The following is a 28000-nucleotide window of genomic DNA, read 5'->3' on the forward strand; positions in this document are numbered from 1 at the left end:
AATGTAGGATGGGATAGTTAGGGTTTGGGAGGGTTACAAGGCTATTTTGAAGAAACTTTGAGACAAGAAACGTAAAATATGGGAGGGGAATAGGCGGAGGAGGGATGTGATACAGGGCTGTCCAAATCAACAATTTTTGAGACAAGAAACTTCCAGTGTAGGAAGGGGAATATGGTGAGGAAGGGAACCTGGCTGTCCAAAACAACAATCTTTCAGGAAACTTTGATTGTAGGAGGGAGAGAGGAAGGGGAAGGGCGAGGTCGGAGAGGGGTACGGGCTGTGCAGAAAACTTGTTGAGAGAACATTAAAATGAAGGAGGAATACACAGGGGAATCTAGAATGCATACTCTATACTTTCAGAGCTCATACTGATATAACTCATCCTTCAAACTCCAGGAAGTAGCAATGTCATCAGGATATGAGTGAGAATGTGTGAACATGCCATGATGTAATGTGAACACACCACGATGTAGCAAGTAAGTCTGAACCAGCAGACCGTTGAATACTTATCACCCCCAAAGAGGTTGCACAAGACATCATTGACCTCTCATAAATGAGATTGAGCCAGAGTATCATATTTGTATCTGACAGGAAGTTTACATTTTGTAGAAAAAAAACTAAAATAATGTTCAAACAAGAATATATTTACTGTAAGACCAGAAACTTCTGCGACCTTAAGCTTTCATGAATGTTATTTTAGTGGCAATTGGCAACAAGAATTGCAAAATAAAAGTTAGTGTTGCCATTCATGGATTTTGCTGCATGAAACTTCAGCGAACTTTGGCCTCTCGTGAAAGTCTCGTTGGATTTGAAACATGCAAGAGCTTCTGGTTTTATAGCAGCTCTCCGATGATAATTCCTTTGGAAATAAACTTTATTTTATCCACGAGGGTTGCCTGATGCTTCAAAAATTACATCTTCAGTTGAAAAGCCCATGGCGATCTTGGAAGTTTGAAAATGCCTCACATACTTGGTCACCGAAGCGGAGAAGTTCTAGAATTGCGTCACTACGGTAATGACGTTGCCGATTGTGACCTCACAATTGTCTGTGTAACTGTTTTCCGAGCAGGTATTGACGCTGATGATGAATTAACGACGACCGACCTCTTGTTATCCGGATGAAAACTCGCCGAAGACGATTTTGGCGCTTGCGTCATTTTCGTAATGTTTTCCGTAATACTGAATACAAAGCCGAGGCAGCCGATTCTGATGAAGCTCCCATGATGCAACAGTGCGGTGCCTTCCCAGCCTGCCTTGCTGTCGCCGAGCAGCGCCGAGCTGCTGCCGCCACGGCAACCGCACGGATGGAAATGGTTGTTGGTCGTGGCACTCATGCGTGTGGGTATCTCCGGTTCTTTCTCTTGTTTGATCTCATGACGACTCTTGCCATCTTTCATGAGTCTCTCGCTGAACCGCACTTTCCTCTTGTCGATGATCTTGCGAACCTGAAATATGAGGGAGATGAGATCATTTATCTTGATGTGAAACAAACTTAGATTAAGTTCCAAAACAAAACAGGAGAGATATGTTGCGCATCTTAATTCTCGAAATCTCTAATTGGAGAAATAATTACAAATACAGTGATATTTGATGTAGATATATCAAAAGATGTGTTCCTCATTATGCAAAATCTAATTCTTGAAAAAAGGGGAAAATAATTTATCTTTAATCTTGTGAATTTATTTGGCCTTTAGACAAAAGTAGGTGACGTTATCAAATGTTTGTTGATTATATCAACAGCTTTATTTGCTCAGGAAAAAAAATGTATTCAAAGCAACACAATGTCTTGTTTTCATGTAGCTTACACCATACAAATAAAAACTGGTTGTGCAAACATTGAGGTAATAGGTTTACTCAGAATGACTGTGAAACAAACCAATGATTCTACAACATTCAAACACCTCATTTTTCTCATCTCTCAAATGCACTACCCAATACATTGCGTTCAACTTGGAAAAGCGTGTTTAAAACATATACATAAGAGTCTGTACACCATCTGAACACCTCTTAATTTCAAAACACAAAACATGCACATTTTACATGCTGTGTTTAGATGGCAAGCATTTAACAATTAAGAAACGTAATTAACTTACATTCCTGACCATAGGGGACGCTCTTGGATGGTTGGATGACCATTTATCTGATGAGTCACAGGAGAAGATGACATTATCTACATTGGTGCCATACTCACTGTAGTTGATTAACTCATACAACCTCGTAGTCTGAAAAAGTATAAAATGGACAAAAGTTTAAAGATTATTTGTTAAGAGCCGGAAGCTGCATTTCTTTATTCATGTGGTTCTATGCACATCCATCGTCTTCGATCCCAATAGATTTTTGCATCAATACAACAAAGATCAAATACAATCACAGTTGAAATATAGGGACTGAAGTGATGAAAATCTAATGAGCTATAATTTACATTATTCATTAAAAACATACAAGAATATACATACAGTACTTCAAAAAAAAAAAAAAAAGTTTCATGTTATTCATACATAACCAGTGCCTTTTTATGCATACATGATGGAATGCTCACATTTTTTGTTACTAATTTTCTAGTTCCATTTCACAAACCTTTTCCCCCTCTATCTTTGTATTTTCTTATATTGAATTTGCCGATGGAAATCTAAACTCAAAAACATATTACAATATATCGAATCAAAACATGCTTTTGGTTTATTCCATTCTGATTTTTTTTTCTTCTTCCTTTGAAAAATCAAATGAGTCTTCCATACTTTTCAATTCTAACCCTAACTGAAAATAATAATCTAATAAAAAATATTCCCAGACACAAAAAGCAATTTGAGTCTATTATACAGGGTCGGTATTGAATTCCATACGTATGTTAGAAATATGAGTATTTTACTAAGTTTTCAGCTCAGATAAAATACTTAACGAACTATGGTATTCAATTGAAGCTTTTGGTCAAGTATTTTAACCTCAGTTTCAAACAGCTCCCGAGCAGACTTAAGCCAATAACTTTGGAGGCTTCATTGGGAGGCATATGGTTATCATAAGCAGTTATCTTAAGCGGCGCACAATTACTAGAGCTTGCGTTAATTGCGCATGATTTTTGGATAGACAAGGTGACACTGCTCACCAAGTATTTTGCCTTTACCGGTAACTCAACTTGCTTAAGTAAAATTCTAAGTGAAATATTAACTTAATCCGCGTACTGAATTGATTACGTCCCTAGGTACCTAACTGATCTAGGCTTTCATCCAAGTCTTACCTGATCATAGAATATACATGCGTGCTTGGGAGATACAAAATTACAATGCCCATAGCTCCCTGAACAAACATCCATGTCCTTTCCTGTGAAGAGAGAAAAAAAAGCATACAGAGACAAAAATATTAAAAAAACATCCAGTATATCTGCATTTATGATCTAAATATTCTTAATGTAATTACCTGGGATTAAAATTAACTTATTTCACACATTTTCCTAGCCATTGACTCTTCATACATGTTGATAGAAACAAATGAAATGTGGTATGAATCACAATATGATTACAATTTTTTGTCAACTACTGACAATGACAAGTAAATTCAATCACTAATCTAAATTTATGATTAAGAACTGGCACAGAAAGTCTCCACTCCATGAAGAGTGGCAGACATTATATTTCAAACCATCCCAAAGGTTTTCTAGTTATTGTCATAACATATCTATGACTTCAGTATTACACAAAACATAACACAGTAATCAAAACATCTAACTTGCCATTGAAAGTAAGTTTTAAAAAAAATATCTACAATACAACAGTACATATTGGTTGTATCATCAAGCAACAAATTTTATCTCTACAACCCTCCCCTTGTAAAAAAGGCAAACCAAACTGACCTGATCCTATATGCAACGCCCTGAAGCACATCGGTACTGGCGTACCGGGACCTCTTCCATTCACAGGACACACCATGGCCCTGGCCCGCACCGTATGTGATAGCCCGGTGGAGGGGACACCATGGTCGGTACCTGGTGATGGCAATGTGGAGGTGTGAAGCGGTACACTACCGACTGTGGTGGTACCGCCTGTGTTAAACGAATGCAGTGATGAGGTACCCTGGTTGATGACGGTGGCGTTGGTGCTGGGAGATGAGGAGTAGGAGGATGACATCGACGAGGATGATGATAATGATGATGATACTGTGTTGGTGTTGGTAGTGGTTTTTTTGTTGACTATTGTAGTCTGCAAGGTCTGATTCTGAGAGGGGTACAAGAAAATAAGATAATATAAAACCATCCACATAAAATCTGAATTGGCTCAAGAATCAACAAGGAGATATGCAAAAAATGTGTAATCTCCATTACAGTCATTACAGTCACTTGGCTTTGACATAGAATTAATGCCTCATATATTTCAACATCTCTAAAAAAAAGACTTCTGCTGAAAGAAAAACAATATTGATATGGTTTCAAATTTTGCTGTTAATAAAAGGCCTGTTGAAAACAGCTTCAAAGCATCATCGACACAAGTTTGGTCAGGAGCGATTAGACCTCCCTGCATGGTCACTGGCAGGTGGTTATCTCATCAAACCAGCTCTCAAATAACATAAGAAAAAGGGGATCATTGGGGACCAAGGGGTACCGCTTACGGAGTAGCGAGTTTACACAACTGGCGATGCGACCTTCTACAATGCTAATCTTAGCGGGGGGTCGCACTCAGAGCAAAAATGTCTGCGTAGCGTCCAAAGCTACGATGGTATTCAGCCATATTAGCATCGGGAGTCGAGCTAGTACGGGGTGGCGAGCTCATTTAAATACCCCGTAGTCAGCACTTGCGTCGTTGTGCGAAAACTCGCTATTGTTGGCTATACAGAGGGCGCAAGTAGATACAAGTAGTGCAGTCCCGCTTTAACAGAAATACAAATACAAATACGATTTCAAGAAAGTTGGGTTACCTTTTGAGGTAATAGTTGCTGCAATCTCTGCCAGGCAAGAATCTGGACCAGCCTCTCATCCAACTTACTCAATTCTACTTCTGTAAAGGCAATAACAAACAAAGAAAGAATGAAAGAATTAATTTGTCGTGACTGAACTTGCATCAATAAAATGTATCTTCCTCACTACCATGAACTACTCTTAACTTATTTACCATAAACAACTAGATGACATCATAATCACAACCATAATCATTATCTTCAAAAATAAGCAGAAGCATCAACATTGTAGCAGCCATTATCATCATTAATGGATAATTATAAAGACTTTACAAATTACTGAGAAGTAAAGTAAAGTAAAGTAAAGTAAAGTATAATGCATACCTCCAGTGCCATCAATACATGACTGTAGAGAGCTGTTGAGGTTGATGATAGCTGGTGAGGAGCCGAGGGTAGCTGGGGTGATCTTGCCAGAGTTCAGGGGTGAAGGGCTCAGCTTACCTGTGAGGGGTGAAAGGAGGGTGTGACCAAAAGAGAAAAGGATGTTACAAAACAATGTTACAATTTAGACAGAATAGTACAGTGGAACCTCATTATGTGCCAAATCACAGGTCGGTCGGTCAGAATTTTTTTTCTTTCTTTTTCTCCCTCTTTGGGCTGATATTTATCAGTTTTGAATGCTTTATAATAGATATTTTTTTATATACTAAACTTTTTTTTTCTAAAAAAAAACGGTTAAAATATTAAAAAAACCTTTTTTAGAAATCCGACCATAGATTTCAATATTTTGGGGTCGGTCGCAATACAACATCTTTTTTTAAAACGCCTTATAAAGAGCTCTGATGCAACCAGGTATCTGATATAACAAGGTGATTTTGCTGGTCCCAGCTCTTTATATATTTTTTTTTTAAAACTCTGATATAACAAGGTATTTTCTATAGCCCTAAGGACCTTGTTATAACGAGTTTCCACTGTATATGAAAATGTAATGTTTCTTTGCAACTAGAGGCAGAGTGATAACAATCCCCCATCATTACCTGAGGTAAACCATGGATTTGCCTCCAATGAAAATACAGAGCAGATTCATGAAAGAGAAAGTTTGGTTGGTACAAATTTCAAAAGCCTTCCGCCCTTCAAATAACCTTTACAGGTCCAACAATAATTCATTGACTGTAACTTTTGTTGTTGTTGAACAAACTAATTTTACTCACCAGAGGAAGCTGGTATTGTCACTACCCTCCCCGTCATTCCCGGTGACCCTTGACCCACACCAACGGCCATCTTCGTTGGCATGGTGATAGTGGTGAACTTGAGGTTCCCCGCCTGCGTCGTAGACACCACCTTGGCAGACGATGGCACAACCACACTCCCGCTACTAATCATGACCGTTGAGGGCGTCGCATTTGTCTTTGCCGTTGTGTAGGTCACCGATGGTGGTGACTTGACCCCAGAAGAGGTCACTCTCTGTATGGAGGTCACAACCTTTGACTCAGAGTTATCAATATTCGTTATACCGCCATTCACAATGCTACTCGCCGCAGGAGAGTCATGTAACGTCTTATCCTCAGGAGAGGGCGATGTTCCGTTGCTTTTCGTCTTGACCATGACATGATTGTTCAGGTGTTCAGCTGCTTCTAGGACGAGGTCCGTCTTGCTCTTGTACAAGCTCGACGGTCCGTTTGACACAATAGAGTTGATCGGTTTGAATGGCCCATTGTGCAATGCCTTCAAATCGGCGACCGTTCGAATTTTTGGTTCTCGCGTATCAATCAAATCATACTTGTAACCATCCCGCTTAGCAGTCCTAAATTCTTTACTCAAAGACTCAACGACACTTGCGGCATCTTTTATGCTGCTAGGGTTCGTGGCGGTTGCCGTAACCGTGGTAGTGCTTTTTGTTTCCTGGCTGGTGGACGCAATGCTTGATGACGTAACGCTGGATGGCGCAATGCTTGATGATGTAACGCTCGATGACGTAGCACTGCTGGATGCTGCGCTGTGATTGGACGGTGTGGACGTGACTATGGGCGGAGCCGATGAAGACTTGGAGAGCATAGACGCGGTGATGATTTTTGGTTTGATTGTCGGTTCTTTCGGTAGTGCCTTGTGAGCCAAATGCCTTGCTATACTCGTCTGCAAAGCCACTACACCTTTCAACCACTGATGATTGAAAAAGAAAGGAAATCATATTTCAATTGGATAATAAAATATCATTAAGTGAAAAGAATAGAGAAACAACAAATTTCAAAGAATAAATGAGATTCACAACATATAGGCATAGGAGACACTGGACAAAATGAATAACTGAGAACACAACAATAACACATACTATCCAGTCGCACCGTTAAAGTGACCTTACACAAACTAAATAAAGAACAACTCTTACTCCAGCTTTTTGATGGTATACGATCATTTGAACATGCTTTCATTTAATGTGCAGTCTCTTGACAAATATAAACATAATCACTGGTTTCTCTCTCTTGAACCAAATGCAACCATGAATGTGATTTGTACGACTATATGGCATTCGTTGTTAACCTCAAGGCTGTAACCATCCCCCATCCTTTCCGAGAAGGGGGGGGGGGGGGCAGTCACATCAAAGAAATGACAACTCCTATCTAAACCCATGTAAATTTGCTTACTATAGAAGTCACTATGATCATGACGGACAATGAAAGCGGACAAAATATACAGTTCCTCCGGTAGACAAAGGAACATCCCTTCACTGTTATTATGTAAAAATGTGTAGAACAGGTGATTATGTATGTGACACCTGTTCTACACATTTTTACATAATAGCAGTGAAGGGATGTTCCTTTGTCTACCTGAGGAACTGTATATTTTGTCCGCTTCCATTGTCCGTCATGTTCATAGTGAGTAGCATTGTTTTAGTAGCCTAAATACATTTAGGAAGTAACAGCTCAGATAAGGAAAGTCAGATGGGGTGATGGGGTCATAGGTCTGGGACCTGTTTCATAAAACTTATTATCAATAAATAAGTAAAAAATAACTGTTATAAGCTACTGAAATAGTGGCATCTGATTGGCTGAGAGCAGGTTTGTCATAGAAATTTAGCGTTTGTTATTGATAACAAGTTTCATGAAACAGGACCCAGACCAATGACCCCTGACCCAATGACCCCACAGGGACCTGTTGGTTGTATGGCAGTATTTAATCAAAAGAAGGTGAATACAGACCTCTTCTTGTTCCTCCTGCGCGGTGAGAGGACCCGGTTTCCTGACCTCATCCACAGGGCCTATCATGGGAGGGGGGCGCTCATGGCAAAGAGGGAGTAGTGGAGGAGGCAGTGCATATTGGCTCTTGATCGCTCCAGGTACCTGGTGATAAAGATGGTGGAGCGTCTTAATCAGTGATTCAATTTGCCAAATATCATTGATGGCATAAAGGATAGGAGAAATCCTCTTCTTTACATTGAACTTACAGAGGAAGTAAAAGGAACGAGCACATAAATTCATATGAAATTGGTCAACAAGTTCTAGATGCATTTATTCTTAACCTTAGGGGAAGTAAATTTGAACAAAAATCTAATTGTTTTTAGGTTCAAGTTTATATTTAAGTTCTGGTAATGGAATTGCTTTCAATGATATTGACTTTTGAGTAATTTTTACCAGCATTAATTTTTTGTTATCACCAGACCTCCATTTAACTTTTTTTCTTAAAAGGCTTCAAAAAATGGATTGCGATGCATATTCCTGCTCTTTGTCAATACAAATATCCAGTGAGAACAAAAAAAATAATGCAGAGGGTTTTTCCTACCTTGATTACTTTGCGCCATTTACACTTCTCCTTCCAGGGAGGTCCATTCCTATGTATCTTGTTGATGAACTGAAGCTTGATGGCCTGCTGGTCCACCTTGCCCTGGAACTGATTGAAGATCTTCACCCGCTCTGTGTGACCTCCATTCTGGAATGCTGGCTGTAAGGTCAAAGGTTGAACAAAATTTGTATGTATTTTTTGTTCATTATAAATGAAAATTTATGATATCACAATTTTGACATGGTACAAGCTAACTATAAGATACTTGTTTGTCTAACTTGTCAAAGATAATAGCTACCTGACTGGGATAGAAATGTATTTACTCACTACGTAGAAGCCTGCGTTAGACACACATATGAACAGATTTCCACACAAACTCCATTCTGAAATGCTGGCTGTAGGGGCCAAAGGTCAAAGGTCAAAATATGTTTAAATGCTTCTTTTCTTCATAAAACGGCAAGTGTTTACATCTTTTTGCAACAGTAGAATAGAATCATATCTAGACTGTACAAGATAACTGTGAAATAAGCAGAGAAGTTTGTGCAATGATTTACTCAAATAAATAAGTATCTGCAATTATGGATTGCAAAACCTCTGCTTTTCCTTTAACTAATGCTTTCCTTTCAATATAAAATTCAGACATAATCCAAACATGTGAAGAAACCTTACAAAGAATTTGGACCAAAGGGGTAAACTATTTCTAGTCACATTTGAAACATGAAAGCACAAACCAGAACAAGCTTTTTCATGTGACATTGTTACACGTTACAAGTTTTTTTTTTCTTTTTTTTTTCTTCAAAATTCACCATAAGTTCAATATTTCTCCATCACTTACCAGGGCAAATTCAGGGTGGTTCGGACACATCCATCTGCCCGTGGGTAGGGAGGTGATAGGGGGGTTCATGCAGTCTCGATGGAACAGCAGAGGGCAGTAGTCACACTGGAGAAGGGGAGCTACTCGGCATGTCCTGTAGCACAAATGAAACGTGGAAAGAAACGTTGAATGAAACGTGGAAAGAAACGAAAGAAACGAAAGAAACGTTGAATGAAACGTGGAAAGTAACGTTGAATGAAACGTAATAATAATAATAATAATAACTTTTATTTACCCAGGGTAGCCACTTCAGTTATGAAACTGTTCTTCCAGCGGGCCCTGCATAACATAATATGTTATTACTACCCTTCTCCAATCTAATATGCTGAGCGCCTAGCTAGAAGGCAGAAGGTCCCATTGTTATAAGTCTTTGGTATGACTCGGCCGGGGTTCGAACCCACGACCTCCTGTCATGAGGCGGGCGCTCTAACGATTGAGCCACCATGCCCGGTTAGACGTTGAATGAAACGTTGAATGAAACATGGAAAGAAACGTTGAATGACACAACAAGGCATTAATAAACTGTACGTGAAAAAGGATATCAAGTATCTCACACACAGCAGTTTGAATCCTACACCAGATTTAAGTTGTATGAAGATACTTGTTGGAATAAATGTGGCATTCTACATCACCTTGTATGAAAAAAGGTAAAGGTAAACTGTTGATTAAAGGGCATTCATGGAAATTACACTAGTTCATCCCAGAGCATTAGAAGGTCATTGATCCATATGTCTTTTAAGATCTGTCTGCCTTACTTCTAGCCGAAAATGCCGAAAATTAAAAATTAGGATCCCTCAACAAAAAAAACCTTACAAAAACACATTCCCCCCCCCCCTTTTTTTTTCTTCAAATATGATTTTGAGAAAAAAAAACATTGGTTCTGACTAATCTTTTGTTCAGAATAAAAATCAGACAGGTGGATTCTAAAGCTTGTTTCAAATGATATTCCCATTAGACAATTAACTTGCCCTGTACTAGTATCCATCGTTATTATAGCAATCCAAGGCTCGAAACTAAAATGCGCCCAGGACATATTGAATTTTACAGAAGGCTCATACATACAGAATGTAAAAAGTTCAATCCCTTCAACAACAAAAATGTGTAGAGCCTTGGGTCAATCTGTTCAAATGTGTGTCTAACGCAGGCTTCTAAATAGTAAGTTAATCCATGTCTATCCCAGTCATAGTGCGGTCAGGTGGATATTATCTTGCAACAAGTTAAACAAACAAGTACATCCTTCCTGCTTGGAGCAAACCTTAGCTTGCCATCTCTCTAAAATCAACACAAACAACCAGTCCAGTAAGTGGACCTCACACAAATATACATATTCTGTCATGTTTTATATCTCTGAGAATACAGTCAGACATATATTCTGCCATGTTTCAAAATATCTCTGAGAATTAAGTATCATGCGTGAAGTCAGTTTCCACATGGGGTGGTAAACTGTCGCAGCGGGATGAAAAGGGATAGATGTTTAGTCTGTGTCACACATGTACAGCACCCAACACAAGTGAGTACACCTATATGGGTTAAATATTCCATTGTAACTCCTTGGTGTGCTAGTCTGTTTTCATGGAATAAATACATGTATGTTGTACTTATACATATTATGTATCACAGAGTGACAACACTATTGCTTTACAGCTTGTGTTTTTAATACAACTTTGGAGAAAATTACATTAAAATATTCAACTTTTTGAAAAGGGGTGTTTTATTCATAATGTTTGATATTGTATATTAGAACACTCATATCAGTCAAGCGAAGCCTCAAGTTTAAACACAATTGCCCTACCCCCCCCCCCCCTCCCCCACACCAAGAAAACCTCTAAAACAACAACACAACTCCTGCCTTTCAAAAAAAAAAATTGATTTTCACTTTACCATTTCAGCAATTGACTGCTGTAATGGGAATTGGACTCAAATGAACACCAAGTTGTGTCTTAAACTATACCAACCACCCTCCCCCCCCCCTCAAAAATAAATGCATTCATCTGATAAGGCACTAAAGAAAAAAATCTAGCTAATGTTGCTCAGAGTACACTCTGAACTCTTGAGCAAAGATAGGACAGCCCCTTTCACACCATGAATTTTAAAGCGATCATTAGCAGCTGTCTGCTGTCTGCATGGGTTATAGCCCGATGTAAAAACCCTTCCTCGAATCAGGGGTGTAAGCTTTAACCTGTACCCGTAAGCAAACTGAAACAAATTCTGCATTTATCATGAATATCTTCATGAAGCATAACTCTGTGAGAGTGTTAACACCTCTGAATTGACCTCCATGACCTGGCATTCAGGAAGTGATTTGTTTGTTTTCTTTTGGCTCTCTTCAAGTGGTCCCTACAAGTATTGCCTTGACTTCAATGTGAATTTCATGTACAATTCTATCTGTTGGGGGAAACTAAACTGCTTTTGAATAATACCAGGTCTAGAAAGATTACTAAGAAGTGTATTGTTCAGAACTTTGCTGCTTCCATTAACTGGAACTTACTTGTTACATGTGAAGCAGACTTTAGCTGGCAGCGGGATCATCATGTTATCCAATTCATGAGGCTTTTTGTAATTCTTGGATAATTCTTCTTTCTTCTTTTTCTTTGTTGTCCCTGAACATAAACAGATGATGACAATACATGCTTTTTTTTTATACAAGAACTATTGTTTACCTGTTTACATATCAGGAATTTACGTTAATATTGTAGACCCGACAAATGTTGTTCCTGTAATATGTAGCTTTCAACTGATATTTTGAGAATTTTTCAGGAGTAGATAACAGATGGCTAAATTCACAATATTGTTAGTCTCCCGCAAGGCTCACTAGAGCAAAGCAGAACATCTACTGCTTCAAAGAAAGACTTTAAAACACAAATAGAATCTGCAATTTAAGTTAGTCATTGCCAAATGATTTATATTGTGTTCATGGGGCATTCCTTTAAGTATCATTGAAATTTCCTTGCAGTAGTTTCTGTGTACTTCTGTTCTCAACACGATTGCAACTCATGTCTACAAATAATATCAGGGACAATTTCACTATCCTCTCTCTCGTACAGTCCCAAAGAAGTCGGGTGCATATTACATACTAAGTCATTGTAATGATTGAATATCTCAAACGGTGATGGACAAAGCGATCATGATTTTTTTCCCTTCTTTTTAAAAACACTGCAAAGAGCTTCCCCCCCCCCCCCCTTTCAATAAATGGAACCATCTAAAATACATTTTCCTCATAAAAAGTGGGCCATCTCCACTTACCTGGCAGGGGTTCATGCTTCATCATCTCCGGAGGGAGAGAGAACTGCTTGGGATTCTGAATGGCCACTGCTTTGATGAGGTAGCTAAGAGGGTTCTCAAACTTGACATATACCTCCTCTTCCTCCTTCTCCTTCTCATCTTTCTTCTCCTCCTCCGCTTCCATCGTTTCCTTCTCCTTGTCGACATCCATCTTCTCTTCTTCCGTTCCATCAGTCATGTTGGTGTTATCGCCCTCTTCGGGCGGCTCCTTTGGAATGATCCCAGCCTCAATTTGTGCCTCTCTGGAAATAGGAATAGATTTCATAGAATGCATGCTACGTTTGTGGCACACAGAAAAGGAGTTCAATGAAAAAAAATCAATTCCTACAATATAAAATAATATCTTTAAATAAAAACTGAAAGCACATCTTTTCAATTTACTGTAAATCTAAGCATATCAGGAGCTCTTGTAGCGCAGTAGAATATATACTTAATGTTGGATAGTTTTTGCGCTCTATAAATGTATTATTATTATTATTATTATTATAAAGACAGGGGTTATTACGATAATCTCTGAAAAAGAGCAATTGATTACCATGACATTGAGAACAAAGCTGACAAATAATGTAAAGATCAAGACATAATTTTCAAGTCCCCTTTAAAATTGTCGATAATTGATAAAGAAAACTTAAGAAGTCCCACTTTGTGGAAACTGATCATAGTTATCAAGGGTCGAAGCAAATCAATCAATTCCAAGTTTTGTGTGTTTCATTTTAACAAAAAATTTCTTACTTATTCTGTTAGTTGCACTTGTAAGGTAAATTGCTGGTTTACAAGTTTTCCTTCGCTCTTGTCACCAGTTATCCACTTTCAGAACTCAACTAAAGACATAGCTATTTCAGATTGCTTACAATTAGTCATTGCTTTTTTGTCTTCCCCAAATAGAATCATGAACAGACATTTTTGGTAGTTTTTCAGTCTCATCAGCGCCTTTGATTAGGCAACTAGATATTGGCGCTTTATAAATACCTGGGTTGGATTGGAATAGGTAAATGCTTACTTGTAAGCCTGGATCTGGGCAAGTCGCAAACATGCTCTTCCCTCTCTCATCAGTCTGTCGTTCAGTCTATCATTGAGCCTTAGTGAGGCGGAGGAGGCTTGTTTCTCCTTCTCCTTGGCGGTGGCAGCACCAGCAGCAGCCTCCTTCTGCTTCTTCTCTCTCTCGGAGCGCTCCGCCTTCTCGATGGACTTGATGGTGTCGGAGAGGGTGATCTCTGTGTTCAAAGGCTATATGGTAAGAGAAAGAGAGAGAGAGATACAGTCAACTGGACTATCGAACACATCTGCTAACAGTGCATTTTCCTTTCATTGACTTTCTTCTCAGCGAGTATAAAAGATGGAAATGGATACAGTCGACCATATCTGTAGCCACCTGCATATGAAGGCCACAAATCTCCGAAGAACTGCAGTTTTCTTTTTCATATAACACACTCTTCAATGAGCATAAAAGATAACCTGTATACAAAGACCATTTTTCATAGAGATTAATGGACTTTGCCCCTTGAAGGCATCGTTTAACAATGTTAAATCTGAGATGCATCAGTGTCTGTTTTATGGTGTAATATTGAAGCTCTAAAAAACTTGCGCTTCAAAATGATCAGGAAGTGCCGCAAAAAAGTAAAAATCTTTGAGTGACCGGTTTCACCATACTCATTTTCCCTAATAAACTGTAGTGTTATAAAAACCGTTAGGAAAAAAAAAATGAAATTTTGATTTCCAATCATAAATATCTTGATAATCAGACAGGCAATCAGTTTGTAAAAGTCCTGGGTTCCTGACTGACCTAAAGGTTTATAATTATCATTGTAGCATGAGCTACAGTGTAAATCTAGGAATTTGTTTCGGAATCTGAGACAAAGATACCCAATCCCTGTTACACAATAAAGGCCACTTATCTTTAACTAGTTAATACGTAATTTACTATCTTGCCATACAAACTGAACCGAAACAAGCATATTCCCACAATCGCAACCACAGTTTCTATGTTGTGTCAACTGACAACAATGAACAAATTTTCAATAACAAGCATATCTAATGTAGAGAAATTATGGTAGATTCAATTATCGATACCATTGTAATGAATATATATTGGACTTGTAATTAAAATTCCATAAAATACAAAAATGAAGATGGACCCTGTTGAAGGAATGGTCACTATAACAGTTCCATTCTACATTCATTGACAAAGTAATTGACAACACGATGGTCAAGAGTGCAACACTGATTTTGTATATATGTATTCATTTGAATTTATGTTGAATGCATACAGCACATTGACATCAAAAGCATGCATTATGAGAACATCCCTGTATGAATATTTCTTATACAATGACAAAAACACTTGAACACACCATTTTTCAATCTTTTGGGGTGAAATTAACATATGATATTAAAAAGATGCAACAAATCTGTAAAATGTTCAACATGTAAACTGCCATCAATGAAGAAAACATGTTTATGATTTTCGTCTTCAAGGAACGATCTCCTAGCTCGGCTGCTACATTCTCTATGCACAGTAGAAGTATTAGTTACATGAAACTTGTTGAGGAATATGAAATCACCAAATCAAATGTGGAATAACATTAAAAAGATAATAATAACATTTCATCATATCAAATTGAAAATTGCAATCTTCTTCTACGTAAGGTTAGCTCATCTCTACGATCTTTGATATTTCACTATCACAAGATAAAGACTCAATCCTTTCATAAATGACGAGTTTATCATTCATTGCAAAATTCCTAGTGAAGCGGAGACCAAAACCAAAATAGAATGATCTTTGACATTTCCTTTTGGCGACTATTTCACATTTTAAAAAGAAAAATATATATTTTCTGCATTTTGGATGATTTCAGTTTTAAGTAGAAATCGCTGAAATACAGTAAAGACCCATTTTTTTTTAACCTAAACAAAAAATCTTTTACATGTATATTTCACTACAGTGGCTATGAGAGAAAAACAGAATAATAAATCGATCCTTTTCTGCATCTAGGTCGAGTTCAGATTCACATAGAAAATTGCTCAATGCAGCAGAAACTCAGTATCTACCTAAATCAAATGATCTTTGATATTTCTCTATCGTGACTATTAGATTAAAAGGGAATAGAGAATCAGCATTTTACTAGTACTGGGAAACATTGTAACAGCACACACAAGATTTAGCCACGGGGAAAACCTCTTTTTTTTTCACCACTGCATGAGGGAGTAGAGTATAATTGAATGCACTCATGTCATGCAATGATCAATGATTATGCCAGGATCTCGTGCATCCTGGCTAGTACCTTACTGGCATGCTTGGCCACCCCCGTGGAGGCACAATGGTTCGATCCATGATATTCAATCTTACCTGGGGTGCTACTGTGCATCTGTGGCACAACCATTCTCCAGAGGGTAGATCCTCTTCTGATATGGGAGGGTTACTGCAGAAAGAGAGGTAGAGGGGGGGGGGAAGAGAGAAGATAATGTTGAAAGTGAATTATATCATATCAGAAAACTTGAAAGTCATATCTGAGGGAAACTTGGATACATGAAACAATTCACATTAATATGAAATATATTATTGCAACTAGGCACATTGATAAATCCTAGAGTAAATTCATTATTGCACAGGCATCTAACTCTAATGATTTTCAAGTGTAAGTGAAGATGAAAAATAAATAAATGAAATAAAATGACCATGCATACATGTACCCCATTATGTTCATTTATAATGCATTAACTTCACAAGTGGGTTCCAAGGATAAATTGAAGTGCCAAAAAGCCTTTATAATGCAAGGCTTTTGTTGCAAGCGCCGGTGAACTGCTATCTCACATAATTCATAATTTATATATGCCAGGTTGACATTGAAATATAATTCAAGCTAGGCCTGGCCAGCATGAATATCATGCTATAGATGCAGGGCAACTGATGATTGCTGAAGATGTTGAACATTTTGGTCTGCTGAATCTGTGAGAGAACAATTATTACTAGTACTTCACATCATTTTGCATGGAATTTATACCCTCCTGGCTCTTAGCAAATGATATACACTAAGACGAAAATTTGAGTCTTTAAATTCTTCTTCTACAAGTACAAAGGGAGTGTCATGCCATAGTCTTAGTCATTTGAATAGGACTAAAAGTAGTAAGTCATCTGGTCTACATCACTACAAGCTATCTGTACTTGTTTTCATAGAAGTCAGGTTAAGTAATATTGATATTGTAAAGTACAACGACTTCAGTGAAAAATATCTTCACATAACATGCATACATGTACATGTAAATGAATGAATGGATGGATGTATGAAAAATGGGCCAGGAATTTGACCTAGAGGCTGGGAGCACAAGGCTAACAGTCTGCAGCGATTGACCCCATTGGGCTTCCAATGACCTTCTGAATATCCAATCCATTGGTTTGGAGCCCAACAAACTGCAGTCTGCACAGTAGATAGAAGTGCATGTTTGGTATACATGTACAATGACCCTGCCCACCAAGTTTCATGATTTTTTGTGAAATGTTTTTCAGGAATGATTCGAGCATCCATGTGGATTTGTTTAACCTTATTTGTTTATTGCATCTCCAAACATGTGCCTGCTAAAGAAGGCCTGCTAAAGAAGGCTTGAAGAAGAAAATAAATCTTCAGATCTGTTCATATTTCAGGAGTTAGAGGATCATGAAGTTTGCCAAAGGTTTACCCTTATTTGTTTATTGCATCTTCAATGCTGTGCCCGCTAAAGAAGACCTGAAGAAAAAAAAAATACTTAGATCTCTTCATACAATGAATGCATAAAACTGTTGCAAATTTCAGAGTTTGAGGTCCTGAGGTTTGCTAAAGGTTTATAATGCATGGTTGGATCAGACTATTGAATTTCTGCAACTCGTGAAAGATTCTTGAAGCAAAAACATGGGTCTTCAACAGTCTGGAAATGTTCTGGAATTAAATTAACAGCAGGCTCTTTCCAATTATGTGGAATGAACAAGCGGTGGACAAAAATCCACTCAATCTATTTACAAATGTGATTTTTTCTCCCCTCCCCCTTCTTAAACTTCATTGGTAGCATGTGACATATAATGGAAATGAAAATTTAATACCGAATATTACAATGTAAACTACCGTAATTTACAACCACAAGACTGAATATACTAGAAACAGTCGTCCATTGATTGTATTTCAAGGGCAATCATGCCACCGTGGTTGATAAAGACGTCACAAATGCAGACTCCTCCAAATGTACACAAACAATACAAAGAGGTGTGGAGTTGTTAAGTGATAACAGATGACTATAGATTTGTTTCAAATAGAAATGAAGAATTATTTGGTATAAATTATCATTACAGTGCAATTCGCATACAATGTGCTTTGTGCGTAATTTCTAAGAGAAAAAAAGGACAATCCTTCACCATATCCCATAATACAATGCAGAAAATCCACCTTTACAAACTAAAAACTTACAAATTATCCTCCATTTAGCACTTAGATAACATCCTTTTTTTCTCTCCAACAATCAGTTTTGGTTGAGTTCTACATTACCTCACACTAAAACATGTTACAATAATCAAATCAATGGAATTTGTTGATTGAACAGATCTTTCTATGGTAGCCTCGAAGAAAGAAAAAAAAAATATTCTGCCCATCCAACCAATAATAAAGTCTCTGCAGTCCATAGTGTGAGGTCTACCTTACATTAAAACATGATACACTAATCAAATCAACGGCATTTGTTGATTGAACTGATCTTTCTATGGTAGCCTCAAAGAAAGAAAGAAAGAAACTAGATGGAATTTTGACTGCGCGCAGTCGAAAATGATGCCTCCGCCATAGAGCAATTTAAACAAGTTTGGAGTTTAAATCTCCAGTGGTTCTTGAGATATCATGATAACAATCTCAATGTATGGAATTTCATAAGTTGACCTCTGTGACCCTTGACCTTTGACCTACGTGCTCCAAAATCTAATCAGATTGTCTTCCTATGGTGATACACACTATCATTAAGTTAGAAGTTTAAATCTCCAGTGGTTCTTGAGATATTATGATATGGTGATACATACTATCATGAAGTTTGAAGTGAAAATTCTCCAGTGGTTCTTGAGATATCATGATAACAATCTCAATGTATGGAATTTCATAAGTTGACCTCTGTGACCCTTGACCTTTGACCTACGTGCTCCAAAATCTAATCAGATTGTCTTCCTATGGTGATACACACTTTCATTAAGTTTGAAGTTTAAATCTCCAGTGGTTCTTGAGATATTATGATAACAATCTCAATGTATGGAATTTCATAAGTTGACCTCTGTGACCCTTGACCTTTGACCTACGTGCTCCAAAATCTAATCAGATCGTCTTCCTATGGTGATACATACTATCCTTAAGTTTGAAGTTTTTACATCTCCAGTGGTTCTTGAGATATCATGATAACAATCTCAATGTATGGAATTTCATAAGTTGACCTCTATGACCCTTGACCTTTGACCTACGTGCTCCAAAATGTAATCAGATTGTTTTCCTATAGTGATACACACTATCACTAAGTTTGAAGTTTAAATCTCCAGTGGTTCTTGAGATATCATGATAACAATCTCAATGTATGGAATTTCATAAGTTGACCTCTGTGACCCTTGACCTTTGACATACGTGCTCCAAAATCTAATCAGATCGTCTTCCTATGGTGATACATACTATCCTTAAGTTTGAAGTTTAAATCTCATATGGTTCTTGAGATATCGCGCTAACAAACTCAATACAAGGAATTTCATAAGTTGACCTCTGTGACCTGTGACCTTTGACCTACGTACTCCAAAATCTAATCAGATCGTCTTCCTATGGTGATAAATACTATTCCCGAGTCTTAAGTTTAAATCTTAAATGGTTCTTGAGATATTGTGATAACGGTCAAACGGGACGGACGTACAGACGTACGGACGGACGTACGGACGTACGGACGGACGTACGGACGTACGGACGTACGGACGGACAACCCGAAAACATGATGCCTCCGGCACCACCTTCGGTGGCGGAGGCATAAAAAGCATATTCTGCCCATCCACCCAATAATAAAGTCTGTGCGGTCCATAGTGTGACTTCCTCCCGGCAGAGTCACCAAGATCCCTTCCCAAGCGCAACTAATATCGTGAGTCATCAAACATTCGGTAAGTCTCACTGCCGCAGACGAAAGAATCCTCAGCCAATAAGAACATGTAGGGCTACTAGTTGGCTGGAGCATTAGATCGCTGATCAAGAATGATAGACAGACGTTCAATCTCCCGAGGAAAAAAATGTTCCGGACTTCATCAAGTATTAAGGATAGGAGCCTATTCTTTATCGCCACAGCTTGCTGGCAAAGCTTTCAAGACACTTCTTCCACGAGAGAGTTTAGCATGGGGAAGTCGTACGTCAACATTGAGAAACGGTCATATTAGAGTCAATGGAGTGCGTTTGATAATTCATGAATCTCAAGAACTCTTTTACACTCTCAACTCTCAAGTGTTCTTGATTTTTAAGGCATTTTCATCTCCAAAGATCTGTTAAATACAGCCCCAATTGGTGCCACTTCATGCAGTAAACAGTGGCTACAAAAGTAGTACCAGCAACATGGAAAATTACAAAGCAGGCCTTCTGTGTATGCCCTGTATAATAAATGGCACACAGCGTAAATCTATTTTATCATAATTAAAAACAAACCTTATTGTCTAAATGGTGGTTAATATCTTTTTGATAATGCTTATCATTCCAATCGCTGCACCACAAGAAACAATGAATATTTTATTTGTCTTTTTGTTTTGAATGCTAATCATAAAATGGTTAATGCAATGACCTGCATGTTCACTGATCAGCAATTAAATACCAATTAGTGATGATGCTAAATGATGTAAACAAAGGTTCACAGTGAAGAAAGCAGAAAAAACATAATTCAAAGCATTAGCACAAACAGTGTACATGTAATGTATGTCACTTTTTTTTTGGGGGGGGGGGGTACAATCAGCACATGCCCCTCTTTTGAAAGACAGACAAAAACTAAAAGGGACCAGAGACATGATAATATAAAGAAAATTATTATTAATTTTTGTTTTGCTTGCTTGCTTGTCACAAGAGATTTTTCAGACTTGTGCCCCCCCCCCCCCACCCCTGAATAATACTTGATCTACCCCAATTCAAAGTAAGATTATCTACTGTTTAGGGAGAGCTGACATGAGTGCATCGGACGTGCCAGTGCTGGAGGTGATTGGGTATACTTAATGCTCAGTTTGGGAAGGGATACCTCCTCGGCAAATGTTTCGTCTCTGGGCCTGCATAATGCATGCATGTACAAACATTTCTCGCGTGTGTGTGCAGGTGTTTGCTGCCGAGTTTCGGGCAAATAGTCGGAGCTACTTCTTCCAAGCTTTCATGCCTTGCCTTGTTGGAAGAACAGAAACCTACATCATTATGTACAAGCACAATCCATACCAGAAATACCACCTGTATGCAGAGTAGCAACACTACTACCTACACACCGATTTTGCTCACAAACCTACAGTATCTGCATGCTTCTCTTCCTCTTATCAGTTATATTATGGATGAAGGAGAAATTATTCATACTATTTCATTAAAAAAAAATTAACACTCCAATTGCCAAAACATTATCAAAAAAATGGACTTGTCGACTTGTCCAATATATATGGAAATGCTGTTGGTGAAATGCAGGATTTTTAAAGGATAGTATGTGAACATGTAAAACTCATGCTCCGGTTAAACCTGCTTTTCGGACAGTTTTTTAAACTAACATTATTCCTTCCTGTCACTGCAACTCTGGATCTACATGTAGCTCTGAAACTAAGCCATGTTTTCGTGTTTGGGTATCTTAAACATCAGATTACGTAGCTTTATTGTAAAAGTAAAGTATTGTTAACTACTTTTATATCCTTTTGTGTGGAAGCCAAGCAATGTTTGCAATAAATGAATGAATAACAACTTCAAATCCATTACTACAACCCTACAAAATAAAGCCTGATGTAAATGTCGCGGGAGCAACTGATTTTTAAGATAAGATTCTTTGTAGTGCTATTTTGGGTCAAATTTTGACCATAAGCACCGGAGATAGAAATCAATTGATCAATCAGACTTCCCATGCTACCCATTGCAGAGAAATGAGAGAACGATCAAAATGTCTGCCTGGCTGACACACGTTTCCCCTACATAATTGGGCGAGAGTTTACACTTTAGAGTTTAGGTAGCACCCCATGCATGTGTGTGCGCACTTCACAGTAGCACATGTGGATAGAAAAGAATGTTTGGTGAGTGACAGGTAATGAAATTAACATTCAAACAAAATGATGACAATGCAACCTGCAATACATTAGTATGCTAAGTTACATGTCTGTCCACTTGATGACCTTCAGGTGTGACCTTGATGACCTTCACGAAGTTCAATATTTCTTGAATCATTCAGAAATGTTTAATTTACTACATGCATGTTCAAGCACATATTGTACAAGGATATCTTGTAAAATGCAGCAATCAGGCATCAATACATGTAAGTGTTTTTCTTTTCATTCCTCAAAATATGAATTATTTTATCATTCAGCAGAAAAGAACATCCACAACTTCTGACACCATACAGTGTACATTATACGGGCATGATATGCTCTTTGTATACATAAGTTGATATTCCATCCATTATACACACTTGTTTATTGTCCATGTGTTCTTCAAAACTTGTGTGTATCATAGAAAATCTTACACACTGCATATACTTCAACTCAGATCGGCATAATGTTATAAGGTGGAATATCACATGTTCTTTTCCTGTTACAAATAAAAGATCTTATCGGAATTTAATTTAATGCACATTATTTTCTATGCAGTTATACATACATGTACATGTACACTCAATACAAATGCACACAGCACTGGTATTTTATTGGCATTTTGTTCCCTTTTTTATGACAGAAATGTGTAAGTAATTTAACAATTGTAAACCCTACAGGAGAAAGAAGAGACAAAGCCATCCACTCAATTTATGGATGTCTGAGGCATACATGTACATGTAGGCCTATGAACAATGTACAACTGTACGTACCTTTCTCTCTGTCACCAACTACAGCAGTTATTTTTTTTAAATACTGTAAAACCAGGAGCTTTCGCGTGGATGAAAATGTTCATGAACTTTGTAAGTGGTTAAGGTTCACGACAGTTTCATCCTACCCAGTCTTTGACATAACACTAATTTTTGCAATTCGCAAAAGTTTTTTTCTGTGGAAATAGCTGTCCTAAAAATTCATGATAATGTTGACGTCATGGAAGTTTCTGGTTTTTACAGTACGCCGAAACACAGGTGAGGGCACTATTGCTTTGGTAAACTTTTCATGAGCTTCAGAAAAATAAAAGGAGCTCTGGACAAAAGAGAAAATAGAATAAAAAATGAAATAAAAGACTCTCAGTAAGGAAACAGAAAATCCAAAAAGAGCTCCCAAGAACATGAACAAATAAAGTATTTTTCACACTGAATAGTGTTTGACAACTTTCAACTTCAACGAAAGTTGAACCACATGTCTTCCATACAATGTATGTCATGCGTTTTGCTAGCCAGTCGTAATACAGCTGAACAGAATAATCTATGCTGACAGGTGGCTAGTTGCCACATACTGAAACTTGGCAGACAAAGCAGTGCCTAGAACCTAATGCCTTTTCATTTCTCACACACTGTGCACATACACTGTATGTGAACAGCATGTGAAAAGTAAACAGTTTACAATGGCACTTTACATACATGTACCGGTTCTTCTTTCATTAAAGGCTCGTTCAGATATGACGCGACAAAACCGCAACATTTTTTTTTTAATGATGACGTAAAGAGTTGTAGTTAATATTCTTCACATCTCTGTATCTTACAACACAGAGCTCGCCGAGTGAATATGCGCAGGTCCTTTGTAGAACCCATGTGACATTCATATAAAGTTTATTAAAAACAGAAACGTGGCATCCTTTTTGTGGCGGTTTATTACGTGACACGTCATATCTGAACAAGACTTAAAAGTTTGAAAAGAATTACTTCAAGCATACTGTGATAAATCCTGTAAGTACTAATAAATACAAATACAATTTGGTTGGTCTCCACATTTTTTGTTAACCTGTTGACTGTTAAAGTCTTTCATTGCCCTGTGCTTCAAATGTTCAAGTACTATAGCACATGAATGACATGGATTCTGTAGGCTGTGGGTTAAAAAATATGCGATACTGCTTGACTACCTGTGTGTACATGGAATGTGGAATTGTGGATCACACAGTATGTGTGTACTGAAATGGACATGTGTGTCAATGGATCTTCGAACATGTCCTGATGATGGTTTGTTTCGTGAAATGCTGCCCTGTTCTTCAAGCTCAAATGAAGAACTTCAGAATTCCACAGGTATTTAAATGTACATGTTCGTACAGTGTAGATGAAATCTACTATGGTTTGTGAGTATGTCATGTAATTCTGTAGCACCAATCACTTGCTATGTTCCATGCTGTAACTTACACTTGTGATGAAAACTACATGCGAGTCGATTTCACATTCACTTCATTCTCTGCTTACAACATTCATGAAGACAAGAGTAGATTTCAAATGTCTATTCAAGCCAGTATATTTTGCATACAGGTAGGAAAAGAGAATGAATCTAGAATCTGAAATAAGCTGAACTGCATTTTGAAACAGTTACCTGTGGATTGTAAATTTACATGTCTCCAAGCAACCGTAGCAACGCTGACTAATGGCAAACAAAAGGCAAATCTAATCAACTTTTTCATAAGTAATTTCAAGTGTACACACAAAGCTACGGTATGCATACATGTGGTAGATGGGCTTTTTTTTGTATATAGTATTCCAAACTACAATTGTAGGCCTTCTGCATGGAACATTTAGGTGGACTAATGTACATGTACAATGTACATGTACAGGTATGTAAATATATTATTTAGATGTCTTGCAAGAGTCTATCCATAGTTAAGGCATATCATTTTTTTTTTTATATATCTAGAGAATTAATCTACACAATATACCCTCAAGGTTTGTTCAGATATGATGGGTTACCGTAAACCATCGCATAAAAAGCTGCTGTTTTTTCTTTCTGAAAGTTTTTCCCAAACGGCTCAAATGCTCGCCAGACAAAGTAAAGCCTAATGTATTCAAAGTGTAGTCCATCATTGAAAAAAGGCTTTGTGAAACACCCTCCATCTGTACAGATGCTATAATGTATAACAAATGAATTAAATAGTTTGTAACCGGAAGGTTCTAGAGAGAGACATGCATTAATTGAGGTACATTAGTAAACAGGTTTATGGTAGACATCTGCACCTAAGGGTCTCTTTAGCACACATGAATGAAAAGCTGCTATTCATGTACATGTATTCATGTATACTGTACATACAGGTGGTCTTTCACTCTATGTGGGTTGTTGTTTTATTTTCAGAATGGAACCATTTTCTGAACAATGAGCTCTACCTTTAAGGAGGCCCACATACCAGAGGTATAGGGTTTGTACTGTTTTTTTTTCTTATAAAATTATAACAATCTAGATTAATCGACACGTATAGAAGACAACACCAGCGCACCTTCCTTTTCTACAGAAAGAAACTGAGTAATTACAAATCATGAATATGTGCATGAATTGAGAATAATTCATGATTCCTCAGTTAAATGTTATTATCGTAAATTACCGGCAAATTACTGAATTTTTACCCCCATATTTTCTCAGGAAATGGATATAAATGCGCTTATATAGTGCAAGAATAAAAGCCACAAACCTTTAAATGGGTTTCACACCGAACCATGACTCATCTTTAGGTACAAAAGTTATCACACAAAGGCCATGGCTTACATTTGTATTCAATAATGTTAAATAGTGTGGAGTCCAAAGTTTAAATTCTGGACTGGACTAGGGTCGAGAAATGTGTTGATATACATTTTGTCATGCCTTCAATGTTCATTTGATATTTAGAAGAAAAAAATGATTTATTATTATTTTCATTTTTTTTAAATATTTTTTTTTTTTAAATCCTTTTTTGTAATATCACGCGATGAAAAATGTCAAATTGCATTTATTCCTGTACCAAATCCTTACAGTCTTAAAGGAAAAAGAAAGAAAAGACACAAGACCTGCTATCATTGCAATCACTTAAAGTCTGCCTGTAGCAAAATGTCTCCCTTTTTGTTCATGAAAAATATAGAGTTGATTATGCCTAATCTGGGGGTTGCATGTTAAGCTATAGGCTAGCTAATCATCAACACTGCAGATCCAGGTGTAGATTGATGAAAACTGAGGAGCCTAAGAAGAAAAAAAAACAGTCTAGTTTTTCCTCCCACCTACATCCTTTTCCCCCCGCCCACTTCCTTTGTCATTTATTTAGACATGGAATAAATTTGATTCTGAGGAACCCAACATCAAGTTTTAAAAAATCTGTACAATATCGTGTAAAGAGAGACAAAATTTAATGAGTGAACATGTAATAAAATTGTCCCGTAATGTGCATGAAAAATATCAAATATGAAGCCTGCTTAATCACAAAGAATCTCGTAAGAAACTTGAAATCAATTTTACTTGCGTATAAAGACCCGTCATTCAACATACATGGATATACATGTATACTGAGAGAGAGAGAGAGAGAGAGAGAAAGAGAGAGAGAGAGAGAGAGACCACCAAGGAGACTATTTGGGTGTGAAACAGAATCATGAAAGACAACAACAAAAACTTTTTGAAATGGAACTGTGCCTCTTCATCCGGCAGTTTCCAATCTTTGAAGCATTCACTAAACGTTCCAAAACAGAGAAGAAGATCATCCATTACTTTTGTTTGAAATGCACAAATGTTTCCATATTTACCAATAATATGGTAAGCTTTCATTATAAAAAGATTATATGTAAAGATCAATGTACAAATGCACATGTTATGTGCAAAACTCAACACGAGTCTGATATTTTAAAGAGAAAATGAAATGGATGATTTGGCAGCAAACCATTGCATGTTTCCAGTCCCATGAGGTTTATTTCACCAACAAGATATGTGCACAGCTTTTTTTAATTGAGCACTTAGAATTGTTGTTCTTGGATTTAGAAAGACATATTCGGGATTTTCTCATCGCTTTAAGTCTTAAGGTCTAGAGTATGTCAATTGCACAAAAGATATTCATGCACGTATTTAACACTTGAAAATTAACACTTGAAATTTCCCATCAAAAATGAAATTATGAACAAGATCCATTCATTAATCTCGAGTCCGACAGACCTTCAATTCGCAGACTTAACGAGTCTGAGTCTAAGGAAATAAGATTTACCAGCATTGAAGGTGAAAAGAGGCAGGGCAACGATCACAGCAAATAAGATCTCCTCCCTCAGTACAGCTATCACAAGAGTCTCTATTGGTTGCTCTTCCTGTTCTCCTTGGCTCTGTTCTTCTGTATTTTCTTGGAGGTTCATCACTTTGTGGTGGGGCAACCAAAGCCTGAATTTGCTGCAAGTATGACATGAAAACAGTTATGGATAGGTTAAGTAGGGTGACAGCACAATGTACAGGACGCACAGCAAAGAGCTCTCTTTCCTGGTACGTTGCGTCGCCATTTTGAAAGAAAAATAACGAGTTCTGTGTACAAGGGACGGCGCAGCAAGCAAGTTTTGTTGTTCGCACGCGTTTCAATGGCTGTGTATTAGCAAACGAGAACATCTGTCAAATCGAATTCGCATCACAAACAAGTTGTTCAACGGCAGAATTTCACTTTCACTTACCATCATGAGGCCTCCAGACGTGTCCAGATCATACTGGACAGTCGTAGCCATCTCGCAATTTGGTTTGCTTGTCTGCTGGTTGAAGGGTGATCCAGAAAACAAGATGCAAAAGAATCAATGATTTCCAACAAAGTCTCCAGCCCCGTGTGGTGATGCACGGTAACACATCCCCACAAGTAGCCGCCGCCGTAGTTATCGCACGACGAAGGTGCACCGAATATTATGCTCGGGTCGAGAGGAGGGTGCTTGATGGAAACTCTTGTCCTGAAGAAGTGAAACTATGAATTTTCTTCAAATTACGCACAGGCAAACATATTGTATACAGCTATCGAACATGTGAATTCGGATTGAAAACACATTTCCTACATTCAGAAATTCCCGAAAATATAATACAGCCTGACTGTACGATTTGATGGAGAGAAATTTACATCTTCGAGGAGCCCCGATGGTGGCGCACAACTGCGC

The 28000-nt window shown here is 37.7% G+C and overlaps 1 protein-coding gene across 2 annotated transcripts; it reads right to left on the reverse strand.

The window, feature by feature from the left end:
- Window position 1: 1 nt before the first annotated feature.
- On the reverse strand, window positions 2-27998 carry LOC115926709 (PHD finger protein 12-like). 2 transcript variants are annotated; one of them, XM_030991850.1, is made up of 16 exons: window positions 27536-27998; window positions 27088-27263; window positions 16164-16236; window positions 13818-14044; window positions 12779-13059; window positions 12024-12135; window positions 9497-9629; window positions 8662-8820; window positions 8082-8222; window positions 6096-7044; window positions 5269-5385; window positions 4906-4985; window positions 3848-4208; window positions 3236-3318; window positions 2094-2222; window positions 2-1445 (listed from the first exon to the last, which is right to left on the reverse strand). In XM_030991850.1, the coding sequence occupies exons 1-16, from the start codon at window positions 27584-27586 to the stop codon at window positions 1008-1010; spliced, it is 3510 nt and encodes a 1169-aa protein (XP_030847710.1). In that variant the 5' UTR covers window positions 27587-27998; the 3' UTR covers window positions 2-1007. The 2 variants fall into 2 exon arrangements, with proteins under 2 accessions (XP_030847710.1, XP_030847709.1); XM_030991849.1 differs by having other exon boundaries at window positions 12779-13092.
- Window positions 27999-28000: the final 2 nt, after the last annotated feature.

The sequence above is a fragment of the Strongylocentrotus purpuratus genome, unplaced genomic scaffold (assembly GCF_000002235.5).
Source record: "Strongylocentrotus purpuratus isolate Spur 01 unplaced genomic scaffold, Spur_5.0 spur5_scaffold_2, whole genome shotgun sequence".
In the NCBI taxonomy this organism is placed as follows: domain Eukaryota; kingdom Metazoa; phylum Echinodermata; class Echinoidea; order Camarodonta; family Strongylocentrotidae; genus Strongylocentrotus; species Strongylocentrotus purpuratus.